This window comes from Candida jiufengensis, assembly GCF_024610255.1.
Source record: "Candida jiufengensis strain CBS 10846 chromosome Unknown scaffold3, whole genome shotgun sequence".
Classification (NCBI taxonomy): domain Eukaryota; kingdom Fungi; phylum Ascomycota; class Pichiomycetes; order Serinales; family Debaryomycetaceae; genus Lodderomyces; species Lodderomyces jiufengensis.
Genome location: NW_026261560.1, coordinates 986,910 through 1,010,858, shown reverse-complemented (window position 1 = coordinate 1,010,858; position 23,949 = coordinate 986,910). Strand labels below are relative to the sequence as shown.

Below are 23,949 nucleotides of genomic sequence, written 5' to 3'. Positions count from 1 at the left end.
ATACCTATATCCTGTTCAAGAATCTTTATTGTTTATTCTAGTTGAGTGAAGTGGAACTAATACTGAGGTTTTACAACAATTGATCAAATCTTGTTTCATTAGATTCACCAAAACTTAGAACAACAATAGCTTGTATCGCAATTTGTTGTAGTAGCTCTATTATGAGAAAAATTGACGATTCATTGAAAATTTGTGAAGTTTATTGTGAGACCAATCTTTTTTTGTCGAATGAATTATTAACTCATTCATCATTACTTGTAGTATCCTTGTCGATAGAAACCTCTCTACTATTTTTAGCAGAACCATTTTTTATAGGAGGTAAATTAACAACGCCAGATTTATTTTTAAATTTTCTATTAAATAATATTGTATCATTTTTTTGGATTAATATGTTTGAATTACCTTTAAAAGTTTGTAAAATAGAATTTAATAAATTGGATTCCATATTAAAATTATTCAATAACTGATTGATACTTAATTTGTCTGATTTGTTAAATGATAGAATAATTATGGCCTGAAGTAGATTACAATTTATTATAATTTCTCTGTTATTTGAAAATTGTCCAGTTATTGATAATTTATGAAGTTTGTAATGTGACCAGTCCAATTTTTTATCAAATTTTTTTTGTGAAACTTGTTGCAATATATTCTGCATATCTTGCGGTATTTTTAAGTGAGCAAAACTTTCATCTGGAATATCTCTCCAGCTATCTCGTTGTAAAAGTAACGATTTAAAATCAATAAGCTTCCCATTAGAATCAGTTGAGACTTGTTGTGTTTTCGCAAATTCAATATCATCAATTAAAGTCATTGGTCTTTGACTATCAAAAGCAGGTGAGCTTTTAGTAAATAGACTAACTACCCTTCTTTCTTCTGATAAATTTAGTTTTTTCCCTAACAATAATCTTCTTGAAAGATCTTTTGTATATTGAGCTATGAACTCATCTGAATAATCATAGATAGTCAAAACCGTTTGTGAAAATGTTGCAAATGGTATTTTTTCTTTAAATTTAAAATACAAATCACAATATTTTAATATAATTTTTGAAATAAAATTCTTAATTTTAGGTTTATCTAATAAATCTCTTTCACTCATTTTGAACTCAAATAAAAACTCATCTATATCGTAATTAACCCCGGGCAAATCATATTTTAATATGCAATTCTGTAGAAGTTCACGATGCTCGAAACAACTCAAAATAAAGGAAATACTTTGTATAATATCAGCTTTACCTTGACTGTTTTGTAAAATTGCATTGTCAAATTTAAGTTCATGGTATTTTTGCCATTGTTTTAAAAACGCTCTTTGATTTGCTCCTGCTGTTGTTGATGCGTATGATAAAATTTTGACCACTCTTTCTAATTTTTTTTGGTTTTCCATTATAAAAACAAATTCTTTAATTAGTAGATTCTCAAAGGTAAATTCTAAGTTCTTAGAAATTGCGGAAACTAGTGAAATTTCAAAGACCAAGTATTCATTTTTATAACCATTGCTAATCTCTTCATTATATAAAATCTCTTCCTCAATTAAATTTAAATATTTTTCAAGGTCATGGGATCCATGAGCTTTGTACCAACCTTTTATATTGATTGACTTTAAGTTCTTTAGACTAGCGCTAATGTTATCTCTTGAAAAAGCCACCATAAATTCAAAAGCAGAAATAGGAAGTATCTCTGCGAAAAATCTGGTACATTTCTCGTAAGCTTCAAGATATTGGATATTTTCTGGATTCCCATTAAAATATTTTTCTTGTACATAAAGCAGACTTAATTCGTGATAAGTCAAACGAATTAATTTTAAGTTTTTTTCAAACTCTTCATTGAAATTCGATATTTTTTCAATTCCTAAGGGCCAAGTTTTCATATCTCTATGGTCAAAATAAGCTTCAATAAATCTAAACTTTCCATATTCCACAATTGAGTTTGTACATCCTAAAACGGTATTAATTTTTTCATCCTTATTCAATATGCTGAAAACCAGATCACACAAACTTATAATTTTTAACCAATTTTGCCAGTCTTTTATAATACAATAACAAAATGAAATTACCTTTGCATTATCAATAGAATTCTCATTAAATAAGTGAGTCATTTCCTCCCTTTTGTTCTTAAATGGAGTAATAAATTTTGTTAGTAAAATTTGATCGATCGTTTCATGAATGAAACGATAAAGTAAATACAATGCATCAAAGTCTAGATCTTTACAATAACCAAGAACTATTTGATGTAAAACAGGTAAAGAATAATTCAACTTCCCATCGTTTCCAATGCTCAGTAAAAATGAACCAATGATACTTTTATAAACTAATTTTTGACTCATTGTTACGTCTTCATTGGTATTTTTTGACTTCTTTTTCTTTACTTTCTTTACATGCTTTTCATTTTCATTTTTAGAATTTGATAAGTTGAATTTTTTTGATAATAAATGAGATTTAGTTCGTTCGTTTGTCAAGTGAGTAGCTGCTGGTGACAGATTTAGTGTAAGTATGTTTTCTATTGATCTCGTCATGTCATTTCATAGGCGTTCGTGGAAGGTTTGGTGAAATTAACAATTTCTAAGATTAATTTCGTTTAATTTTAACCTGACAAAAAAAAAGATAATTTTATTTTACAGCTTAAGAGGTAAATGGGGGTTGATTTTGTAAACGATGCGGCTGTTTATTTTATTTGGTCTCTTGAATAATAAATTTTCAAAATATCAAAGACAATATTCGATCTAATAACACTTAATCTTAAAAAATTTTCAATTATAAAATGTAATTATCATATGTTTAACAATTTTTATGATTATTTGTGTATTCCACTGACTTTATCTTGACTATGATAATATAATTAAATCCAGATCACGTGTTGAAGATTTTGTATATTATTTGTTTTTTTCTATTATTAAATTAATATTATTATGCAAGTAATGTAATTATTTATTATATTATTTATTATTACTACTTACAATATTATTTATTTATTATTAAATGTAAGATTTCATTATTAAATATATTTGGAAACAACATCTTTAACAATTACAATTACTACAATTATAATTAACTTTGGCTTATGAAATTCGGAGAGGCTCTTAATGAGGGTTTAGTATCAGAATGGCAAGATCAATATGTTAATTATAAAGAAGGTAAAAAATTAATTAAAAAAATTAAAAAATTAAAAGACGAGTATGAACAAATTGAAAATTCAGATTCAAATTTAAATATTCCCAAGAATAGTAGTAATAACAACAACACCGGTACTAACAATGATGATAGAACACCATTGTTAGGTCCGACTGATTTAGATCCAAATTATAATACAAATGATGATCAACAAACTAATATAAGTGATGTGCCTCCTCCTCCACCTTCAAGTAAATCTTCAATTCATAGAAGAACTTCAATATTTAATTATTCATTACGTTCAGATAAAGCTGATTATATATCAGAGAAAAGAAAATTTCAATTATGGTTAGATGAAGAATTAATGAAAGTTGATCAATTTTATTCAGAAAAAGAAGAAGATGTATATGAAAGATTTTTATTATTACAAGATCAATTGTATCAATTAAGAGATCAAAAAATTCAATTAAATAAACAAAGGCAACAACATGATGGTAAGAATCATACTGGTACTGCAACTGATCATCAAGTAGTTGATAAAGTTCATGATTTAGCATTTCATACAAAGTATTTTTTAAGTGGATTAAATAGATGGGAATTACCTTCATTACCTTCCATGAGATTTTTAAATAACTTCAAGAGAAAACCAAAATTTGCAGATGATATATCTTTACATATTCGGGATTCAATAGATTTAAATTATGCAGAAAATAGAGTAAGAAATGGTATTGTTGATTTAACTGATAAATCTCATTCTGATCAAACTTCTTATGATTCTGAATCTGAATTAGATGAAAATTCAACACAAAATTATCCACCATGTTCCCCATCAAATAGAAATTCATTAGATGTACCACAAACTGAAGATCAAATACGAACATCAAAAAGAAGAGATTATATACAAAAGAAACAACATTTTGGAGTTCCTTATCTTTATGCTAAAAAACAATTAAAAACCGCATTATTAGAACATTATAGATCTTTATCAATTCTAAAGTCATATAGAACAATGAATAGAACAGCATTTAGAAAAATTACAAAAAAATACGATAAAGCAATGCATACAAATATAATGGATGAATTTTTAGAAAGAATAGATACAACTGCATATTTCTTAACAAGTGATCTACTATGGAAAATAATAAATCATGTTGAAGAATTATATATTGCATTTTTTGATCCTGAATCTCGTGATAGAAAACAATCTTTGGAAAAATTAAAAACTATAGCATACACTATAAATGCAAGTGAAATGAAGTCTAACTCATTTTATCCGGAATTTTTTAGTTCTGGGTTATTCTTAGGGTTTGGAATACCTTTGTTTGTGTTGGGGTTATACATTGCATTACATAAAACATTAAGTGGAGAAATGACAGAGGGTAAATTCTTGTTACAAGTATGGGGTGGAGATTTCTTGTTGACTTTAATGTTTATACTATTTGGTATCAATTTAGCAGTTTTTGAAAAATTTAGAATTAATTATAAATTTATTTTTGAATTTAATATAGCAACAGCTTTAAATTATAAGCAATTCGTTTTAATACCGTGTTTTGCGTTTGGATTATTATCATTACTTGGTTGGTTTAGTTTTAATAATTTTTGGCCAACACAATTTCCAGGTAGAGATTGGCCTTGGATTTTCTTTGGAATTATGTTGGTTATATTTTTATGGCCTGGTAATATTTTTTACGGATCAAGTAGAAGATGGTTACAATTCGCCATATTAAGATTAATTTTATCAGGATTGTACCCAGTTGAATTTAGAGATTTCTTTTTAGGAGATATTGTATGTTCATTAACTTATACAATGGGGAATTTACCTTTTTATTTTTGTTTATTTGCAAATCATTGGGTTGGAACGTTACCTGGACAAGATGAAAGTAGAAATAGATGTACTTCATCTAGATCAAGGGTTATGGGATTTTTCAGTACATTACCAAGTATTTGGAGATTATTACAATGTGTAAGACGTTATATGGATACTGGTGATTGGTTTCCACATTTAGCTAATATGATGAAATATGCAGTGTCTACCGTGTATTATATGACACTAAGCATTTATAGAATTGATAATGTTGTAAGAAATAAGGTTGCATTTATTGTATTTGCATTTTTAAATTCAATTTATTGTTCAATTTGGGATATTGTAATGGATTGGTCGTTGTTGCAAAGTGGGTCAAAGCATTTCTTGTTGAGAGATTATTTGTTTTACAAGAGACCAATATATTATTATTCAGCTATGGTCATTGATGTGATATTAAGGTTTCAATGGGTATTTTATGCGTTTTTCAGTCATCAGATTCAACAAAGTGCAATAACTTCATTTTGCGTTGCTTTAGCTGAGATTATTAGAAGATTTATTTGGATTTTCTTCAGAATGGAAAATGAACATGTTACAAATGTTATATTATTTAGAGCTTCAAAAGATACTCCATTACCATATGCAGTTTCACTCAAGACAGAAAGAGCTATTAAAAAATTAGTTGAATTAAGATATGATCCACAAAAATTCCATGAAAGTGATAATGAACCTTCAGTAAATGAAGAAACAGTTGGTTTCACAACGGGTCGTGCTGATTCCCGTCAACAACAAGATGAACGTCGTAGAAGTTCAATTGATCTTACAAGAATGTCAACAACACAATCAACTCCTCAATTACAACAACGTAGAACTTATTTTAAACAAATTACTGATAAATTAAATAGTGCTCATATCAAAGATTTTCAAAGAAGGAAAACTGCTGTTCATGCTGAAGATGATAGTGATGAAGAAGATGAGGATGATGCTAGTATAATGGCTAAATCTCGATCAAGAGGTGATTCTAGGTTATCTTCTATGAGAGAAGATGATTAAATGATTGTATAATTTCTGATATTTATTCTTATATGTATTAATATAAACTTCATATTTATTTAATAAAAATAAATCGGTATTCTACAATATGCATTTTTAGTCTTTACTGAATTTTATTTTGAATATATAAAGTTAATTTTAAATTTTTATATACTATATGTTTTAGTTGAAGTTAGCAACAAAATCTTTAGTAATTTTATGTAATTGTTCTAATTCTTCTTTTGATAATTCACCTTTAACGTTAATACTTTCTAAAATTTGTGATTCATTAGCTTTTAAATGTTCAGTGAAAGCTTTTTCAAATTCACCAACTTTATCAACTGGAATATCATCTAAGTAACCGTTAACACCAGCGAAAATAACTGGAACTTGTTCAGCAGCTGATAATGGGTGGTATTGTTTTTGTTTTAAAATTTGAGTTAATCTTTCACCTCTTGATAAAGTTTGTTTAGTTGAAGCATCTAAATCTGAACCAAATTGAGCAAAAGCAGCAACTTCTCTATATTGAGCCAAGAACAATTTCAATGAACCAGCAACTTGTTTCATAGCTTTAACTTGAGCAGCTGAACCGACACGAGAAACTGATAAACCGACATTAATAGCTGGTCTAATACCTTTATAGAATAATTCAGCTTCTAAGAAAATTTGACCATCAGTAATTGAAATAACATTGGTTGGAATATAAGCTGAGACATCACCACCTTGAGTTTCAATAATTGGTAAAGCAGTTAATGAACCACCTCCATTAGCATCTGACATTTTAGCAGCTCTTTCTAATAATCTTGAATGTAAGTAGAAAACATCACCTGGGTAAGCTTCTCTTCCTGGTGGTCTTCTTAATAATAATGATAATTGACGATAAGCAACAGCTTGTTTTGATAAATCATCATAGACAATTAAAGCATGTTTACCGTTATCTCTGAACCATTCACCAATAGCAGTAGCAGTGAATGGAGCAATATATTGAGTTGGAGCAGCTTCTGAAGCAGTAGCAGCAACAATGACTGAGTATTTAAGAGCATCATGTTGTTCTAAAGTTTGAACTAATTGAGCAACAGTTGATCTTTTTTGACCAACAGCAACATAAACACAATATAATTTTTTCTTTTCATCAGTACCACTGTTCCATCTTTTTTGATTTAAAATGGCATCAACGGCAACAGCAGTTTTACCAGTTTGACGATCACCAATGATCAATTCTCTTTGACCTCTACCAATTGGGACTAAAGCATCAACAGCTTTTAAACCAGTTTGCATTGGTTCATTAACTGAAGTTCTTGGTAAAATACCTGGAGCTTTAACTTGTGCTCTTGAATGACCAGCAGCTTTAATTGGTCCTTTACCATCAATTGGGTTACCTAAACCATCAACAACTCTTCCCAACATTTCTGGTCCAACTGGAACGGAAACAATTTCACCAGTTCTTTTAACGGTTTCACCTTCTTTAACTAATCTATCTGAATCGAATAAGACTACACCGACTTGGTCAGCTTCTAAATTCAAAGCCATACCTTTGGCACCTGAAGCGAATTCGACTAATTCTTCAGCTTGAATATTGTTTAAACCATAAATACGAGCAATACCATCACTATTCAATTTAAGTTAGTATATTATACTTTATAGAAAATCTTGTTTTATGTTGTAGTGCGCGCAAGCCCAAATTTTATTATCCAATGAGGTTCAAATAAAATTCATGAGGTACCGATCCATCATACAACAGTTAACAAATCAATGATCCCAAGTTAAATATAATTGTTACATACCCAACTGATAAGACTTTACCGGTTTCATTTAAGTTAGCTTGATCTGAAACACCTTTAATTTTATCTTCTAAAATTGATGAAACTTCGGTTGGAGCAGCTTTAGCTGAAGCGTATCTTTGAGCACTTAACAAAGTTGGACGAGCCTATAAAAACATCAATTGTTAGTATTCAAACTAATGAAAGTCCATATTTGAAGAATTGGATTGATTTGGAAATTAAAAAATGCATTGATCACATATTCTGATTATGTTCCAATAATTTAGTGAATAATTGATTATTTTGGTGATAAATTCCATATCTTGTTCAAATTCATAGTAATTTAATGCTCTGTTATCTTGATTGATGATCAATTGATGATTTTGTTACAAAAGATGCCGATTTTAAATTTTTGCAATATCAATTTTTCAATTCCTCCAATTATGATTTGATCATATACATACAACTCTTAATGATGATTTAGCAGCAACAGCAGCAGAACGGACTGCGTTACGTAAAACTGGACGTGCTGACAACATTGTTCTTCTTATATGTATATTATAAATTGTTGTTATAAAACTGTTGTTGATGAAATAGAAAAAAAAATTTAATGTGAAAAAGAAAAATTTCGCTGAAAAAAAATTAACTATTAACAATAGTTAAATCTCTCTCTTTTAGAATATTAATTATTTTATATGAACCAATAAATTTGTTTCCGTGTTTTAAATTTTTTGTTATAGAATACGACATCATGTCGGTTATTAGCTATTTTTGTGGTCAAGCTAGAAGAAACTTCGACTTAAGTTAGCACAAATAGAACTAACGACTTTCAGCTCTATTTGGTAGCCAAACTTTTGACTAACAAAATTCTACCAATAAAAAATTATAAAGTTTAAAAAAGTCTACATAGTGTAAATGTCACTAAATTATATTTTGCAACCAACTAATGTCAATGATATTTGTTGAATGTAATTAAACACTTCAGAGAATATTTTCATGCGTGAGAGGAAGGAGAATCAAAGCTTTTCTACGAAGTCTGATGCTTCGTCAATTGCCACTTCACAAATCTTTTGAATAAACAGATTCAGCGGAGTATTCGATTCGATTTCTTCGCGATACTGTCATTCTCAATGGAGTAGAAGACCTAGCTTTCAAGTGCTGCAAGTTTCTTTCTTGTCTACATGATAATTTTCAGTTTCATATACCGTTGACTTTGCTCAACATTGTCTGATTAGATAGGTTACCAAAAATTGTTTGATTTAATTTGGATCTCTTATTTGAGAGAAAAAAATAAAGTCTGAAAAAAAAATAAAATTTTTCAATAAAAATTTACAACCAATTTCAGATCAAGTTGAATATTTATAATCAAGAATCACCAAGACATGTTGATTTCAACTTCGAAAAGAGCTATTTTAAATAGTTCAAGATGTATAATAAGATTCAATTCATCCAAACCAAATGATAATACAACAAAATCGATTCCAGAATTTAATTTAAGTGATATTTTCAAAAGAATTGATCAAGTTACAGTCAAAGCTAACGAAATTAAAAAACAAAATCAACTTGCTAGGGAAAATAAGAGACATCAAAAAAGTCAAAGTTTTAAACTAAGATCCGAACAGAATAAAGATAACTCTACTATTAACAATGATGGAAAACAAGTAAGATCAACTCGGTTTCAAAACAGACCACAATCAAGACAACAAGCAAACCAACAACAAGGACAACAAAATTCCAAACCGTTTCGTCCCTCGTCAGATCAACACCAAGTACAACAGCAAAGGTCACAACAATATCAACAACACTCACAAGAACAACAATCAAGACCGTTTCGTCCACAAGGTCAAGAAGATGGAACAACAAACTTTTTTCGTAACCAATCAAAAAATAGAACCAATGGAGAATCTAATAACAATCAACAATCATCATCAACAAGAAATTCCCAAAATTTCCAAAAAGAAGGTGAATCAGCTAACTTCCAACATCAAAAACAAAGACAATTTAATCAAAGAAACAACTCATTTGAAAAATTTTCAACAACATCTTATACTCCAAAATTATTTGAGTCAATTGGGTCTAGATTTCCAAACAATGAAAGAAGAAACAGTGGTAGATCAAAACCATGGCAAAGTCGTGGCCAAACTTTTAGAGACGGCGATAACAAATCAACAACATCATCACAATCACAATCAACCACCACCCCAGGTCAAAGAGTTTTTAAAAGAACACCAAGACAACCATTCTCAAGAGATCAACAAATAAAAAATACCATTGCACAACCAATTGAATCAAAAGAATTAATTGCCGATACATTAAAACCAAAATTAAAATCAGAAACATTTTTTTATGGTAAAATCCCAAGTATATTATCAACTATAGATTCAAGATTTGCATCAATAACAAAGTTATCATTATTAGATTCAAAATATCCTTTCAATTTACCTAAAAATATTATAGATCAAGCACAGCCAAATAATTCTCAAAATAAATATATTTTACAAAAAAATTGGAAATTAGAACCAAATAATGAAATATTGAAAAATAGAGTTAATAATATAGTATTTGGTAAAATTGAAACAATTAAAAGTGATGCAGAAAATAAGCAATTAGCTCATAATATTGAAGTAAATCCAACTATGAACATTATTGAAAAGCAATCAATGTATGATACAATTACAAACTTAGGTAATATCAAACTGATTTTTAAAGATGCTCATTGGAAACAACAAAAGGCTAATTAATTGAAAGTATTGAAATGTATATAGAGACCTTAAATACTATCATAATAAATTATTATTTTTTACATATTCAAAAAAAGAGCTTTTACAAGTATCAAAAACGGTTTAATATTTAAAACTGTATATTAAAAATTAAGAGCATTTTTCAACTCTTATCTAAATTGTTCTAAAGTAATTAACTTTTCTTTATTGTTAAATCCAGTTTGATATTAATAATCAAGCAATTTTTATACTTATTTAAATGTGCCACAATAGGTTCGGGTAGCTTAACATATTTTTTTTTTTTTTTCTGAAAAAATCACCTCACAATATTATATAATCTTATAAATGCATAAACTTTTTATAACATTCCCAATCATCGTGAATCTGTAAATACTAATTTGCAAAGATGTCGAGCTATCGCAGTCTCAGTAATTTTAACAATAGGTAGTAAAAGTTAAATTTTGAAAATAATAATAGTTATCAATAACTATTAAAGTATATGTTCCCCTCCTTTATTAAATTGTTTTTCCACCACTTATTTAGATAAATTTCATATATTATTAAATAATGATCTCCAAGATATTGTACCTTTATTTTGTAAATTTAAATTATTATGATTATAATCTATTGAATTCTTATAAGAATATAAAAATGGTAAAGTGGTTGATATTGATAAATAAGTTAATAATAATATAGTTGATGATCTTTTAATAAAGAAATTTTTTGTATATATTGAATTCATTTTATTTATTTGTTATTCGGAGTATAGATTGATAATTGTTTAAAATTGAAAGTATAATAAATTTGAATTAAGAAATGCGTAAATATGAAAATTAGAAATAATTGATATGGAAAATAAGTTTAATTTATATCTAGAGAGATATAGATTGTAATGTAAAGCATAGATAATAATTTTATGATATGATCTTATTTGAATATTTATAATAATAATGATACTGTACTAAAATATTTCTAATAAATAATTTTACTAAATAATTACATAATTAATACATAATAAAATAAAAGTACAAAAAAATTAAAAATAATAAGTTGCAAAATAAAATATTAAAATAAATAATAAAAACAATCGAATGTTTTTGTAGTTATAAAAATAAAAATTTTAAAAAATAATAATTCAATGGTTTTGAGTATCATAATTTGAAATAGGGAATCTTGTAAATGGGAGGGTTTGTAGTTTAGTTGGGTTATACGAATATCCTGACAGTTTATATAGCACAAAATTATTATTATTTAAACGATAATACTTATGAAACATTTCAATTCATTAACTCTACTTCAATTTTTATTTAATCTTAATTCCAAATTATTATTTTTTTACGGACTTTGCTTGTAAGGTAAGTAGAACACCCCGCAATTCAACATCATCATTCAATACTCCAATCAATTTCCTTGGGAAGGTCATCTTTCATAAGTTATCAACTGATGCTCAACTTTGGATAAAGTATCATCCAAAATTTCTTTCGAGATATCGTTGATTGTATATCTTTTGTTAAAAAAAAGTTATAATATCTGATCTTTAATTCACAACTATTTAAATTCTGTGATTTTGTGTATTTTGGTGTTACATTACATTTCCACATGTTTAATATTTTTATTTTTTTTCTCTTGAGTGAGGAGAGAAATTAAGTCGACTACTTGCAAAAATACCGACCCAAAATGTTTAATTGGCCCCACGCTTGCTCTAGTACCTCAGAATTACGGGAGGGATCAACAGCTAAAAACTTAATCCATCAGTTCTCTTCGAATAATTCGCATGATGGTATCTCAACATTCGCAAGAGTTGCATTTGATGTTTCTATCTACAAGTAACAAGTAACACATTCCGACAATCGGTATTCTTGATAATATTGAGCCAACTGATCAAATTTAAAAAGCAAATTAAGAAAAAAAGAAAGTAAAAAATTAATTTGAGAACTGTTTGTTTATTTATATTCTGTGAGAAATAAGTAATTATATCACCAAACACGTCTAAAAATAATCCACGTCTATTTTGAAATTTCTAAATTTGATGAACACGTCTGCATTGAACTGATTAATTGCCAACAATTGCTAGACGTGTATTCAGTTTAAATTTTAACTTGGTTAAGTTCCCAAGGGGGTGTTTGTGACAGTATTATATGAGGCTTGTTTTTAGGCTAGACTATTGCTTGATTGGCTACATCTTAGCTTTTTTAAAAAAGCTAAACGACAGTTAAAAGCAAAAGCCTTTCAACAAGTAAGTCAAAATTTTTACAACATAATTACTCTAATATTTCCGTCACTAAAAGTGAACTACATAGTATATAGAAAACTTAAATTCGCATGTCGAAATTAAAAAAAAAAAAAATTATCTAAAAAACATCATGTTTGTGAAAACGTATACGATGGAAGCAGTTTGTTTCAATTGTTTATAATTATAATTCACCGACTGCAAGTATCCGATATTTAAATGCACCGTGAGAGCATTGTTTACTTTTATATGTTAGTATCTAAATTAATGGAATATAGTATAATTTGTAAATGCCACTTTTAGATTATGCCGTTACAAAAATTGTTTATTTTGGCTGCAAAACGATATAAAAGTATTATTATATACTAATCAAATTTTTTCAATCTCTTCAAATCAGAAATCCTTAAGAATAAGGAAATCAAAAAGCTGTTGAGATATTCAATGGCAATTTCTCAAGTATCAATGGCGCTACATTTTACTTAAATTTATATAATAACTGACCCTTTTTATATATCAATTTGTGAACTTTTTTAATATGACGGAAATCTAATATGTTTTACACAAAACAATCTGACTAATTATTTTAAATTTTTCAGTCATAATTCCAAGTAAATTTATTATTTAACAAATTTAATTCTCCACAATATACAATATGAACTGATCCCAACATTATTAGATTACACCATAGCAAATAAGATCAATAATCAAATTAGAGAAAAAATGTCATTCGAAGTATTAATATTACCAACATCATGGTTTAGAAATCCTAAAACAGATTTATCAAATTTAAGATACTTAATCAATAAAGGATATAATAAGCCAAGAAAAACTTTTGGTATCATTGAAACTCTTAGAATTATATCAACTGATTCATTTTTTGATGATTTAGCAGTATTACCAAATGATCAATTAAATTTTTTTTTATTGTTAGGAACTGAAGAGAAATTCCAGAATTTAGAAAATAATGGAATATATCGAGATTTTAAAGATGAAGATGTTCAAAATGCTTTTGGTTGTGATATACCGAAAGAGTACAGGTCATTGTTTCCGTTAAGTGACTTACCAAATGCTAAAATCAAGATAGTGGATTCAGATTTTAAGTTGGACGATAGTTATTTAAAAAGAGTTATAGCGTCAACTGGTTTAAGATCATATGATAAAGTTTCAAAGCCAGGAGAAAAAGATGTCATACTAACAACATATTGTTCATTTTTATCCCATGCAGCTAGTGATTTTCTTGATTTTTTAATATCAAATTGTATTTTGAATCCAAAAATTTTCAAGGCTTTGTATTCAGAACCATTATCAGATTTTAAAACGATTGTTATACATGCAGATTGTATAATCGAACATAACTTAATAGATTATTATACTGGAAAATGTAAATTTTTTAAATCTAATAAACCTGATATTTCAATTGCAAGTGCTGCTGGTGGATACAAGCAAGTTATAGCAAGTAGGAATTTCAACATTGGATTTTTATATAGACGTATAGATGTTTGAAGTTTACATTTTGTATTTATTAATTACTGGGACTGTATTGTCCACGATTTCTTGGAGTTCAAATTTAGCCGACTTATAGCAAATTACGCACTGTATGATAATGTAAGAGCGGAATTATTAAACTTCAATATCAAAGTATGAAACAACCAAAAATTCGAATGAAAATATTGATATTTCAAACGTCATGGTTCTTACATCCAAATCAAGAATTTATCTCATTAAGACAATTGATAAATAAGGGATATGATAAAAGTCGACAACGATTCAACCTCATAGAAACACAAAGAATTAGATCTATCGATTCTTTGATTCATGATTTAGGAATCACAAAGGATCAGCAATTTTATTTATATTTATTAATTGATGAAGAGATTAACGTAAAAAGGCATTTTGAAAATGAAGTTATTGAATCTTGTTATCAGTGTGATATTCCTGAGCGTGAGATAAAATTTGATAAGCAAATAGATATACAAATAGTGCTGAATGATTTTGAATTGAATCATGACAAAATCAATCAATGTATTGCAACATTAGCTTTTAAGTCTTTGAATTCGCCGAATGAGTTTGAATTAACATTATACACATCGTTTATGAAATCAATCGGATATAAATTTTTGAATTATGTACTAGATAACAGAATGTTTTCATCCACAATGATTCAAAATTTAACTGAGTTAGTCATAGTTGCGGAATGTGTTAAAGAATATGGATTAGATGAGTATTATCAAAAATTTTGCAACTTTGAGATGGTTGAAGATGATCTACTAATTACAGTAGATAATGAAAAAAATTTAGATGATAATGTTTGGTGGAAAGCCTCAAGAGATTTTCATTTATCTTTGCTAAACAAAAAGATTCAACTAAAGGAAACAATTGATCCAATTTGAAATATAATAGAACCATTTATAGAACTTTACTAATAGCCATCCTATTGTAGTATTACTTCTTATAGTATTTTCTATCTATATTAGACACATAAAACTAAAAAAAGCTTAATTTCAAAAATTATTATTATAAGACCCCTTATATTGATAAAAATTTGACCCAACAAATTCATCAACTTTAAGCTTAGTAGATTCCGTATCAGTTTTAAAGTCTTCTCATTATAAAAGAGATTATTGTTTTAGTGTATTTCAAGAGGGATTTTGGGTGATTAGTTTGTGCTAGTGCGGCTTTGTTTTATAATTTAATTTCTTTTTCAATTTTGCAATTCTATTAGTGCAAAATGATACATCCTCAAAATTGTTTTAAAAATATACGAATTTGATTATAGTAATCAAGAAAACTGTTTATAATAAAATTCTAAATTTAAGGTCTAATTGTTATGACAAATTACTAAAAATATGGAGAATAGTTATAATATATTATTCTATTCATTATACTTCATTATATCCGTATTAAGTAGTTTTTTGATCCTCATCATTTAAACTTTTAGGTCTTGACTATTGAATCATAACCAATACAAGTAAAATTTATTTGGGAAAATAATAAAACATAGTTTAAGCTTTTAATTTAAAATATAAATAGAACTTAAAATTACATTAAAAATTTTGATTATTATATTTGAAAATTTTACTACTTATAAGCTCGAGTGTTCCAAATTAATATGTTATAAAATGTAATTGAGATACCTTGTTCAAAGAAACTCCATTATTTTTATAAAACTTTTCAAAATTTTGCAATGTCAACTGAAGTATATGAAGCAGAAGAATTTGATTTTAAACAAGTTAATTTTAAACAAAATCAAGCCCAACTTTTAGAATTAAATGGTGTTAAATTGAATGTCAAAAGTATAGAAAATGAACAAGAGATAGAGAATGATGATTCAAAAGATATAGCACCAACCACAGCTTCGAATGAAGAATCAATATCAATAATCATTTCATTCATATTATATTTCATTCTGCCATCTAATTATAAAGATATTCTCAATGGTTTATTTATTGGTACTTTGAAGGTGATCAGTTTATTGCTATTACTTTCAGTTCAATTTGGTATTGATATTTTTAATTTTTCATGGAATGGTTTAAAGTCAATCATTAAAATAGTTCTTTACTTTTGAGATCTAAAAAGAGTACAGTTTTATATGTTATGAATTATATTTTCAAAATTATGAAAGACTATATTACTTTTTCAATTCTTTAATAGTTTATATAATAAAATTACAATAAGTTATGGAATAATTCAAATTTTTCCGTTATAAATTTAGTGCGGAGTTTTGTAAAATTTAAGTCAATCAATTCGACCTCTCGGTAAAACAATGTAGTCGATTTTTTGCATTAAATTTAATCATAGATCTTAACCCCCTGGAGCCAATTTTGTGACATTATATTTTATATCCTTTCCTTCTCCCGTTAAATTTTATTGTGTGGGGAATCTAATTAGTACTATATATTAAAAGAAAAGATAATAGATTTAATTTACTATAAATGAAAATTTAAGTTTGTTGAATAATCACTTTATCAATAATTATTCCATTGATTCACTTAAGTTAAACTTATTCATCAATTGTTCATATATACAAGCAAGTAAATACTAAAAATGGTCGATTTCAACGTTGAAAATAAAATTGTTTTAATTACCGGGGGTACAAGAGGATTAGGATTATATTGTGCTGAAGCAGTTGTTGAAAATGGAGCTAAAACAGTTATAATTTCATCAAGAAAACCAAAAGCTTGTGAGGATGCAAAAGCTCATTTAGAACAATTAGCTAAAAAAGCAGGTAATAATAAATGTGAAGTTATTGCAATTCCAGCAGATTTATCTGTAGAAGAACAATGTGAAGATTTATTTAAAAAGATCAGTGAAAAAGTTGATAAATTAGACATATTTGTTGCTAATGCTGGTGCAACTTGGGGAGCCCCATTAGAAGATCATAAAGTATCAGCAGTTAAAAAAGTTATTAATTTAAATTTTGTTGCTGTATATCATTCAATTCAATTAGCTACTCCATTATTAGAGAGAGCGGCAACTCAAGAAGACCCTTCAAGAATTATTATAATGTCATCAATTATTTCACTTTTACATAATGATTCTGTAGGAACTTATGGTTATTTAGGTTCAAAAGCTGCTGTATCTCATTTAGGTAGAAATTTAGCAGTACAATTTGCTCCAAGACATATTAATGTTAATTCTATTTTACCTGGGTTTTTCCCAACTAAAATGGCTAATGGATTAATTGAAGCTGCTGGTGATATGTTGACTGAAACTAACCCAAGAGGTAGATTAGGTGAAAAGGGAGATCTACAAGCTGCTTTGTTATTCTTATGTTCAAAACAAGGTAATTACATTAATGGTGTTGATCTTTGTGTAGATGGAGGAGCTAGATTAGCAAAAATGTAAAATTGACTTGGCCATGATTCAGTAGAAGTAAAATTAGAGATAGGAGTTTGATTTATTGTTTATAGTTTTATTTTATTTATATATCATCAATGATAATGATGGAACAATGTAAGCACTTCTTCAGTACTAGAGGACTCAGGTCTTATTTTAAATAGATACCAAGAGTTTAAAGTAACTTTGAAAATCTTGGGAAATCTTAGCTTATAATTCCGCGCAATATCAGATTTTAACAAGTAATAAATAATTAAGTTTCAACTTATACAACAAGAAAATGACACATGTTACTATTGTTACTGGTGCTTCCAAAGGTATGTGAGACTATAAATGCTCAACGAATAATCAATTGAGTCATTAGTATCAGATTTACTAACTCTATTCAGGTATTGGTAAGGCAATTGTCGATTTACTTTTGCAACATCAAAATTCAAAAGTAGTTGCTATAGCAAGATCACAAGAATTACTTGAAACATTACAATCAAAATATGGAGAAGATAATTTTCAATATGTAGCAGGTAATGTAACAGATTCAACAATAAGTCAAAGTGCGGTAGATTTAGCAGTAACAAAATTTGGTCAATTAAATTCAGTTATTGCAAATGCAGGAGTTATAGAACCAGTTGGACCAATAAAAGATACATCAATTGAAGAATGGAAAAAATTATACGATATAAACTTTTTCAGTGTTGTTCAATTAATACAACAAAGTTTATTAGAATTAAAAAGAACAAAAGGTAATTTTATTGCAGTTAGTTCAGGAGCAGCAACATCAGCATATAGTGGATGGTATGCTTATGGATCTTCCAAAGCAGCATTAAATCATTTAATTAAATCATTAGCAGCTGAAGAAAAAGATATAAAAGCTATATCAATAGCACCAGGTGTTGTGAATACTGATATGCAAGGATTAATTAGAAATTTTGGATCTAAAATGAGTGAAGAAAGTATTAAAAAATTTAAAGATTTACATAAAAATGGTCAATTAGTTGAACCTGAAGAATGTGGGGCAGTTTATGCTAATTTAGTTTTAAAAGGATGGTCTAATGAATTAAATGGTGAATTCTTAAGATTTAATGATTCAAAATTAAAAGAATATCAATAAGTAATAGTACATAAAATGTAAAATTGAGAATGGTGGGGTGATTAGAAAGATCTACATAGTTAAGAAAACTTTAATATAATAAAAAAAAACCCTCAATTGTTATAAGAAAATTTAAACCGATTTCAAAAATAAGATCCGACTATGAAATATCTTATTAAATTAGTAGATTGGTATAAGTCAATTTCTATCAATTTAACATTATAAATATCAAAATCGTTATCCATTGTCAATTCATCTTTCTATCACCTTCTTAACATACTAAAGTTTCAACTTCACATATTAAATTGAAATAAGCCCTAAAGTTTATTTTAGTATTAAAATTTAAAAAACGATCGCGCTTTTTCCATTAACAATAACAAATTTATAATTTTAAAGTTTCAAAGACCTTGAGAAGATATTCATAACTTATTACTTTGATTATTCATTAAATTATATCAATTTGATCTATTCAACCATATCAACTATTTAAATTACAACATGCTCATTCAAAGACAACTATTAACATCTAGATTACTTTCTAGAAATTTTCAAAAACAAAATATTCAATTAATTAAAAGATTCAACTCATTCAAATCAACTCCACCACCTATAAAACCAAGAATAAAATTACAAAGTAATACTTTGTTAATATTAGGTGCATTAGTAGTAGGTACAACAATAGCTGCTACTTTATATAATAAAGAAGATCCAAAATCTGCAATTGATCCTGAATTACCTAGATTATCAAATGGACCAGTATTTGAACCTGGTCAAATTTCAGTTGTATTTGTGTTAGGAGGACCAGGATCAGGTAAAGGTACTCAATGTGATATTTTAGTTAAGGAAAAAGGTTTTACACATTTATCAGCTGGTGATTTATTAAGAGCTGAACAAAATAGACCAAATTCAAAATATGGAAAATTAATTGCAAAATGTATAAAAGAAGGAACAATTGTACCACAAGAAGTTACTATTGAATTATTAAGAAATGCCATTCGATCAAAATATAATCAAGGTCAAGTTAAATTTTTAATTGATGGATTTCCAAGAAAAATGGATCAAGCATTAACTTTTGAAAATAGTATAGCAAAATCAGCATTAACTATATTTTTTGAATGTCCTGAACAAGTAATGTTAAATAGATTATTAGAAAGAGGTAAAACTAGTGGTAGAGCTGATGATAATATTGAAAGTATTAAAAAAAGATTTAAAACTTTTATTGATACTTCTATGCCTGTTGTTGATTATTTTGAAAAAGAAGGGAAAGTTATTAAAGTTAGATGTGATCATTCTATACCTGTTGTTGCTTCTCAAGTTTTAGATGCTTTGACTAAAAGGGGAGTATAGAATGATAATATATTAAATTGAATAAAAATATTTAGATGAGATAGGTGTATTATAATTGTGGATAGATTTAATAAATAGAGTTTGCATTTTAAACATCACAAAGTTTCTTATCTGACTTTTTCAAAAACTATTAATCCTTTAGTTATTGTTAATATCAAGTTTTAACTTAAACTGTCTAAAAAACTCCGCGAATTTGATAGATCCCAGTGCGTGAAATGTATTATATTCATATATTAGTAATTACGAAATTAAAAATACCAAAATATACAAACTCCAAGTAAATTCAAATAACTTCAAAACCCACCACCAACTAATGAGCGTTGAAACAGGTCTTCCACCCAATTGGACAATAAAAGTAAGCAAAACTCACAATAAAGAATATTATCTCAACCAACAAACCAATGAATCATCATGGGATCCACCATATGGAACAGATAAAGAAACTCTTAATTCATATATTCAAAAATTTAAAAATAATGATTATAAACCAGTTATAAATAAAGATGGGAAAGTTAGAGCTAGTCATATACTAGTTAAAAATAAAAATTCAAGAAATCCCAAGAGTTGGAAAAATCTGCAAATAACTACAACTAGAGAAGAATCAATAAATATTGCAAGTGAATATTTAAAAAAAATTTTAGCTGGTGATGTTAAATTTGATGATTTAGCTCAAGATAATAGTGATTGTTCATCTCATTCTAGAGGTGGTGATTTAGGTTATTTTGGTAGAAAAGAAATGCAACCACCTTTTGAAGCTGCTGCTTATGATTTACATTTACATGAAATATCAAATTTAATTGAAACTGATAGTGGGATTCATATACTACAAAGAACTGGATAAATTGAATATTAAAAATAAAATCATTATAATTAAAAAATTGGCTTTATATACATATATATCTTGTTTAATACTATTTCCTCTTTTAAATTTTTTTATTTTGAATAACCATTTGTAACTAACCATTCTGAAATTAATTTAGAATCACGTTGAGCCCATTTACCCTTTGCAGTAATGATATCTAAAGATTGAGCTAAACCTTGATTATAACCCTTTGTGTCTTTAGTACTAAAAAATTCTTCAACTTTTTGTTTTTGTTCATCTTTAGTGAATCCTGAAGTACCCAACGTAACAACTGAACCTAACATAGATAATCCTGGTGGTAATAAAGCATAAACTTTATCCCAATTTATAGTTAACCAATTCCATAATTTTTCAACACCTGCTTTATGAGCTCTTAATCCTTGCATTGGAATATATATATCTTGTTGTTTAACAACGTCAGTTTGTAATAATAAATCAGCTACTTTGTCCATTATCTCTGGTTTTTCAAATCTACCTAATGAACGTAATGCTGCAATTTTTTCCTCAATTGATTGTGGGTTTTTGTATATTGATAAAATTTGTTCGAAAGTTTTTTCATCTCCGAATTTTGCATTGATGTTAAAAATTGTTGCTCTTAAATTTGGATGTATGGCTTTTTTATCACCAGCAATGAATTTTTTAAATGCTGATTTGGAAAATTCAACAGCTTTTGGATCATCTGAATTTGCAGCTGATGCAAATAATGAAGATTTTAATTGTTGATCAGCAAATGAATCCGATTCTGAAAATTCCCAACCAATTTCATTCAATTTTGAACCAATCAAATCAATAGTAAATAATTTTAATGCATCATTAACAGCTTGATCTTCAAACATTAATGCTGCCTTTATGGATCCAATTCTACCCAAGATTTCATCCCATACAACATAATTGGATTCTTTTGACCATGATTTAACTAAATCTAATAAACTTGAAGTTTGAATAAATCCAGAAGAAGCTAATGATCCTGCATCTGCAACTAATCCAACACGATCTTCAACTGATAATTTACCATCAACACCAGCTTGACCTAATTTAGTCCATCTTGATGAATCATAAGCTGTACGATAAATACCTGCTTGATCTCCATTAATTTTAAAAAAATCATCTTTACTTGGTAAACTGAAAGTTTTTGATCTTTCATCAAGCACCAAAGATTCATCAATTCCATCACTTGTTTTTAATCCGAGAAAAACAGGGTATAATGTTTGATCTTCATCTTCTTTAACATCACCAGTAGCTAAAAATCTATGTTGAGTAACTTTAATTTGATTATCTCCAGATTCTTCAACTCTAACAATTGGGAAACCAATGTTTTTAGTCCAAATATCCATAACTTTAACAACATCTTTTCCTGAAACTTCACTTAAAGCTTGCCATAAATCTGAAGTTTGAGTATTTCCCCATTTATGCTTTTTTAAATAATTTGAAACACCTTTTATAAAAATATCTTCACCTAACCATCTTGAAATCATTTTTAATAATGAAGAACCTTTTGAATAAGAAATAGCATCAAAGATTTGATTGATTTCATCTGCTCTTTTCACTGGGACTTCAATTGGATGAGAAGCTCTTAAAGCATCTAAAGTTAATGCATGTTGTAAAGAATCACTTACATAAGATTCCCAAACTTTCCAATCTGGATATAAAGAATCACAAGCATACCAAGACATCCAAGTAGCAAAACCTTCATTTAACCATAATCCATCCCAGAAATCCATTGTAACTAAATTACCAAACCATTGATGAGCTAATTCATGCATAACAACTTCAGTAACTCTTTGTTTAGTATCAACATTTGTATTTTCTGGATCAATTAATAAATCAACTGTTCTATAAGTAATTAAACCAAAATTTTCCATTGCACCAGCAGAAAAATCATGTATAGCAACCATATCACATTTTGGTAAAGGATATGGAATATCAAATTTTTTATCAAAAAATGCTAATGTTTTAGCTGCAATATCTGCTGAATATTGACCTAAATGTTCTGATCCTGGAGTAGCATAAACTTTAATTGGTACACGATAACTATTATTTTCAACATATTTTAAATCACCAACAATAAAAGCAACTAAATAAGTTGACATTAATGGTGTAGTATTAAAAGTAACTTTTTTCTTATGATCACCAATTAAATTAGTTTCTTTTTCATCCATATTTGATAAACATACTAATTTTTCATCAGCAATTAATGATATAGTAAATTTAGCTTTTGCAGAAGGTTCATCATAAGAAGGGAAAGCTCTTCTACAATCAGTTGGTTCCATTTGAGTAGTAGCTAAATATTTAGTTTTACCATCTTCTTGATAACTTGATCTATAAAATCCAGCCATTTTATCATTTAATTCACCAATAAATTTAATATATAAATGAGCAGTACTACCTTCAACTAAATGATCTGGAAATTTAAAAGTAACAGTTTGTTTATCAACATTAAAACTTATATCTTTAATAGGTACATCATCAATTTTAGCTTCTTCAATTTCAATTTCTAAAGAATTTAAAGTTATATAATCAGTTCTTTCATTAACTAAAAAATCAATAATTTCTTCACCTTGAAATTTAAAATTTTCAAAATTTGGTTGTAAAGTTAAATTATAATGTAATGGTTTAACATTTGTTGGTAAAACTTCTCTATCTTGTGGAGTTGATGATGAACCACTTATTTCTGATTTAAGATGTGAACACATTGAACAATAATTTCTAGTATTTGAATATGTAAGTAAGTTATTAGTTGAATTGATTAATGAATTTGAAAATAAATTAATAGTTGTATTAAATTGATTATTTTTAATTAAAGTGAAAAATAATTTATTATTAGTATTATTATTAGGATAATCAAAATTACTTGAATAATTAGGTATTAGTGTATGATTATTATTAATAAATTTATTAACAATTGAAGTAATTGAATTAATTGATGTAATTCTTGTACTATAAGTTCTTGATGATAAAAATAAAAATGTGGTAATTGATTGAATTGGTTTCATAAAATTCTACTCTTTACTTATGATATATAATAAGTAAATATTAATTGCGTGTTAAGATTTTTTCATCATAACATTCGGGGTTTAATATTTTATTATTTGTTTTGTTACTTACTCCTCAAATTTCTATAGATTGTACAAAGTCAATAGAACAATTAAGTATCTAAAGCAAGAAGTCAA

At 27.4% G+C, this 23,949-nt stretch overlaps 12 protein-coding genes across 12 annotated transcripts; 9 read left to right on the top strand and 3 right to left on the bottom strand. All coding sequences in view use genetic code 12, as the record gives it.

Annotated features, from left to right (window-relative positions):
• Window positions 1-241: 241 nt before the first annotated feature.
• Window positions 242-2,320, bottom strand: KGF54_002917 (uncharacterized protein; the record flags this gene model as incomplete). The annotated part of the gene is made up of 1 exon (XM_051763448.1): window positions 242-2,320. One exon carries the CDS (start codon window positions 2,318-2,320, stop codon window positions 242-244), a length of 2,079 nt encoding a protein of 692 aa, XP_051620287.1.
• Window positions 2,321-3,054: 734 nt separating this feature from the next.
• On the top strand, window positions 3,055-5,958 carry SYG1 (Syg1p; the record flags this gene model as incomplete). Its single annotated transcript, XM_051763447.1, has 1 exon — window positions 3,055-5,958. One exon carries the CDS (start codon window positions 3,055-3,057, stop codon window positions 5,956-5,958), a length of 2,904 nt encoding a protein of 967 aa, XP_051620286.1.
• A 162-nt stretch (window positions 5,959-6,120) lies between these two features.
• Window positions 6,121-8,236, bottom strand: ATP1 (F1F0 ATP synthase subunit alpha; the record flags this gene model as incomplete). Its single annotated transcript, XM_051763446.1, has 3 exons — window positions 6,121-7,546; window positions 7,722-7,864; window positions 8,162-8,236. 3 exons carry the CDS (start codon window positions 8,234-8,236, stop codon window positions 6,121-6,123), a joined length of 1,644 nt encoding a protein of 547 aa, XP_051620285.1.
• Window positions 8,237-9,079: 843 nt separating this feature from the next.
• KGF54_002914 (uncharacterized protein) lies at window positions 9,080-10,438 on the top strand (the record flags this gene model as incomplete). The annotated part of the gene is made up of 1 exon (XM_051763445.1): window positions 9,080-10,438. The coding sequence occupies one exon, from the start codon at window positions 9,080-9,082 to the stop codon at window positions 10,436-10,438; it is 1,359 nt and encodes a 452-aa protein (XP_051620284.1).
• A 2,929-nt stretch (window positions 10,439-13,367) lies between these two features.
• On the top strand, window positions 13,368-14,150 carry KGF54_002913 (uncharacterized protein; the record flags this gene model as incomplete). Its single annotated transcript, XM_051763444.1, has 1 exon — window positions 13,368-14,150. One exon carries the CDS (start codon window positions 13,368-13,370, stop codon window positions 14,148-14,150), a length of 783 nt encoding a protein of 260 aa, XP_051620283.1.
• A 137-nt stretch (window positions 14,151-14,287) lies between these two features.
• On the top strand, window positions 14,288-15,037 carry KGF54_002912 (uncharacterized protein; the record flags this gene model as incomplete). Its single annotated transcript, XM_051763443.1, has 1 exon — window positions 14,288-15,037. The coding sequence occupies one exon, from the start codon at window positions 14,288-14,290 to the stop codon at window positions 15,035-15,037; it is 750 nt and encodes a 249-aa protein (XP_051620282.1).
• A 794-nt stretch (window positions 15,038-15,831) lies between these two features.
• Window positions 15,832-16,212, top strand: KGF54_002911 (uncharacterized protein; the record flags this gene model as incomplete). Its single annotated transcript, XM_051763442.1, has 1 exon — window positions 15,832-16,212. One exon carries the CDS (start codon window positions 15,832-15,834, stop codon window positions 16,210-16,212), a length of 381 nt encoding a protein of 126 aa, XP_051620281.1.
• Window positions 16,213-16,691: 479 nt separating this feature from the next.
• KGF54_002910 (uncharacterized protein) lies at window positions 16,692-17,492 on the top strand (the record flags this gene model as incomplete). Its single annotated transcript, XM_051763441.1, has 1 exon — window positions 16,692-17,492. One exon carries the CDS (start codon window positions 16,692-16,694, stop codon window positions 17,490-17,492), a length of 801 nt encoding a protein of 266 aa, XP_051620280.1.
• A 271-nt stretch (window positions 17,493-17,763) lies between these two features.
• KGF54_002909 (sepiapterin reductase family protein) lies at window positions 17,764-18,591 on the top strand (the record flags this gene model as incomplete). Its single annotated transcript, XM_051763439.1, has 2 exons — window positions 17,764-17,800; window positions 17,873-18,591. 2 exons carry the CDS (start codon window positions 17,764-17,766, stop codon window positions 18,589-18,591), a joined length of 756 nt encoding a protein of 251 aa, XP_051620279.1.
• Window positions 18,592-19,068: 477 nt separating this feature from the next.
• Window positions 19,069-19,917, top strand: URA6 (bifunctional uridylate/adenylate kinase; the record flags this gene model as incomplete). The annotated part of the gene is made up of 1 exon (XM_051763438.1): window positions 19,069-19,917. One exon carries the CDS (start codon window positions 19,069-19,071, stop codon window positions 19,915-19,917), a length of 849 nt encoding a protein of 282 aa, XP_051620278.1.
• A 313-nt stretch (window positions 19,918-20,230) lies between these two features.
• ESS1 (peptidylprolyl isomerase) lies at window positions 20,231-20,758 on the top strand (the record flags this gene model as incomplete). Its single annotated transcript, XM_051763437.1, has 1 exon — window positions 20,231-20,758. The coding sequence occupies one exon, from the start codon at window positions 20,231-20,233 to the stop codon at window positions 20,756-20,758; it is 528 nt and encodes a 175-aa protein (XP_051620277.1).
• A 92-nt stretch (window positions 20,759-20,850) lies between these two features.
• APE2 (metallo-aminopeptidase) lies at window positions 20,851-23,772 on the bottom strand (the record flags this gene model as incomplete). Its single annotated transcript, XM_051763436.1, has 1 exon — window positions 20,851-23,772. One exon carries the CDS (start codon window positions 23,770-23,772, stop codon window positions 20,851-20,853), a length of 2,922 nt encoding a protein of 973 aa, XP_051620276.1.
• Window positions 23,773-23,949: the final 177 nt, after the last annotated feature.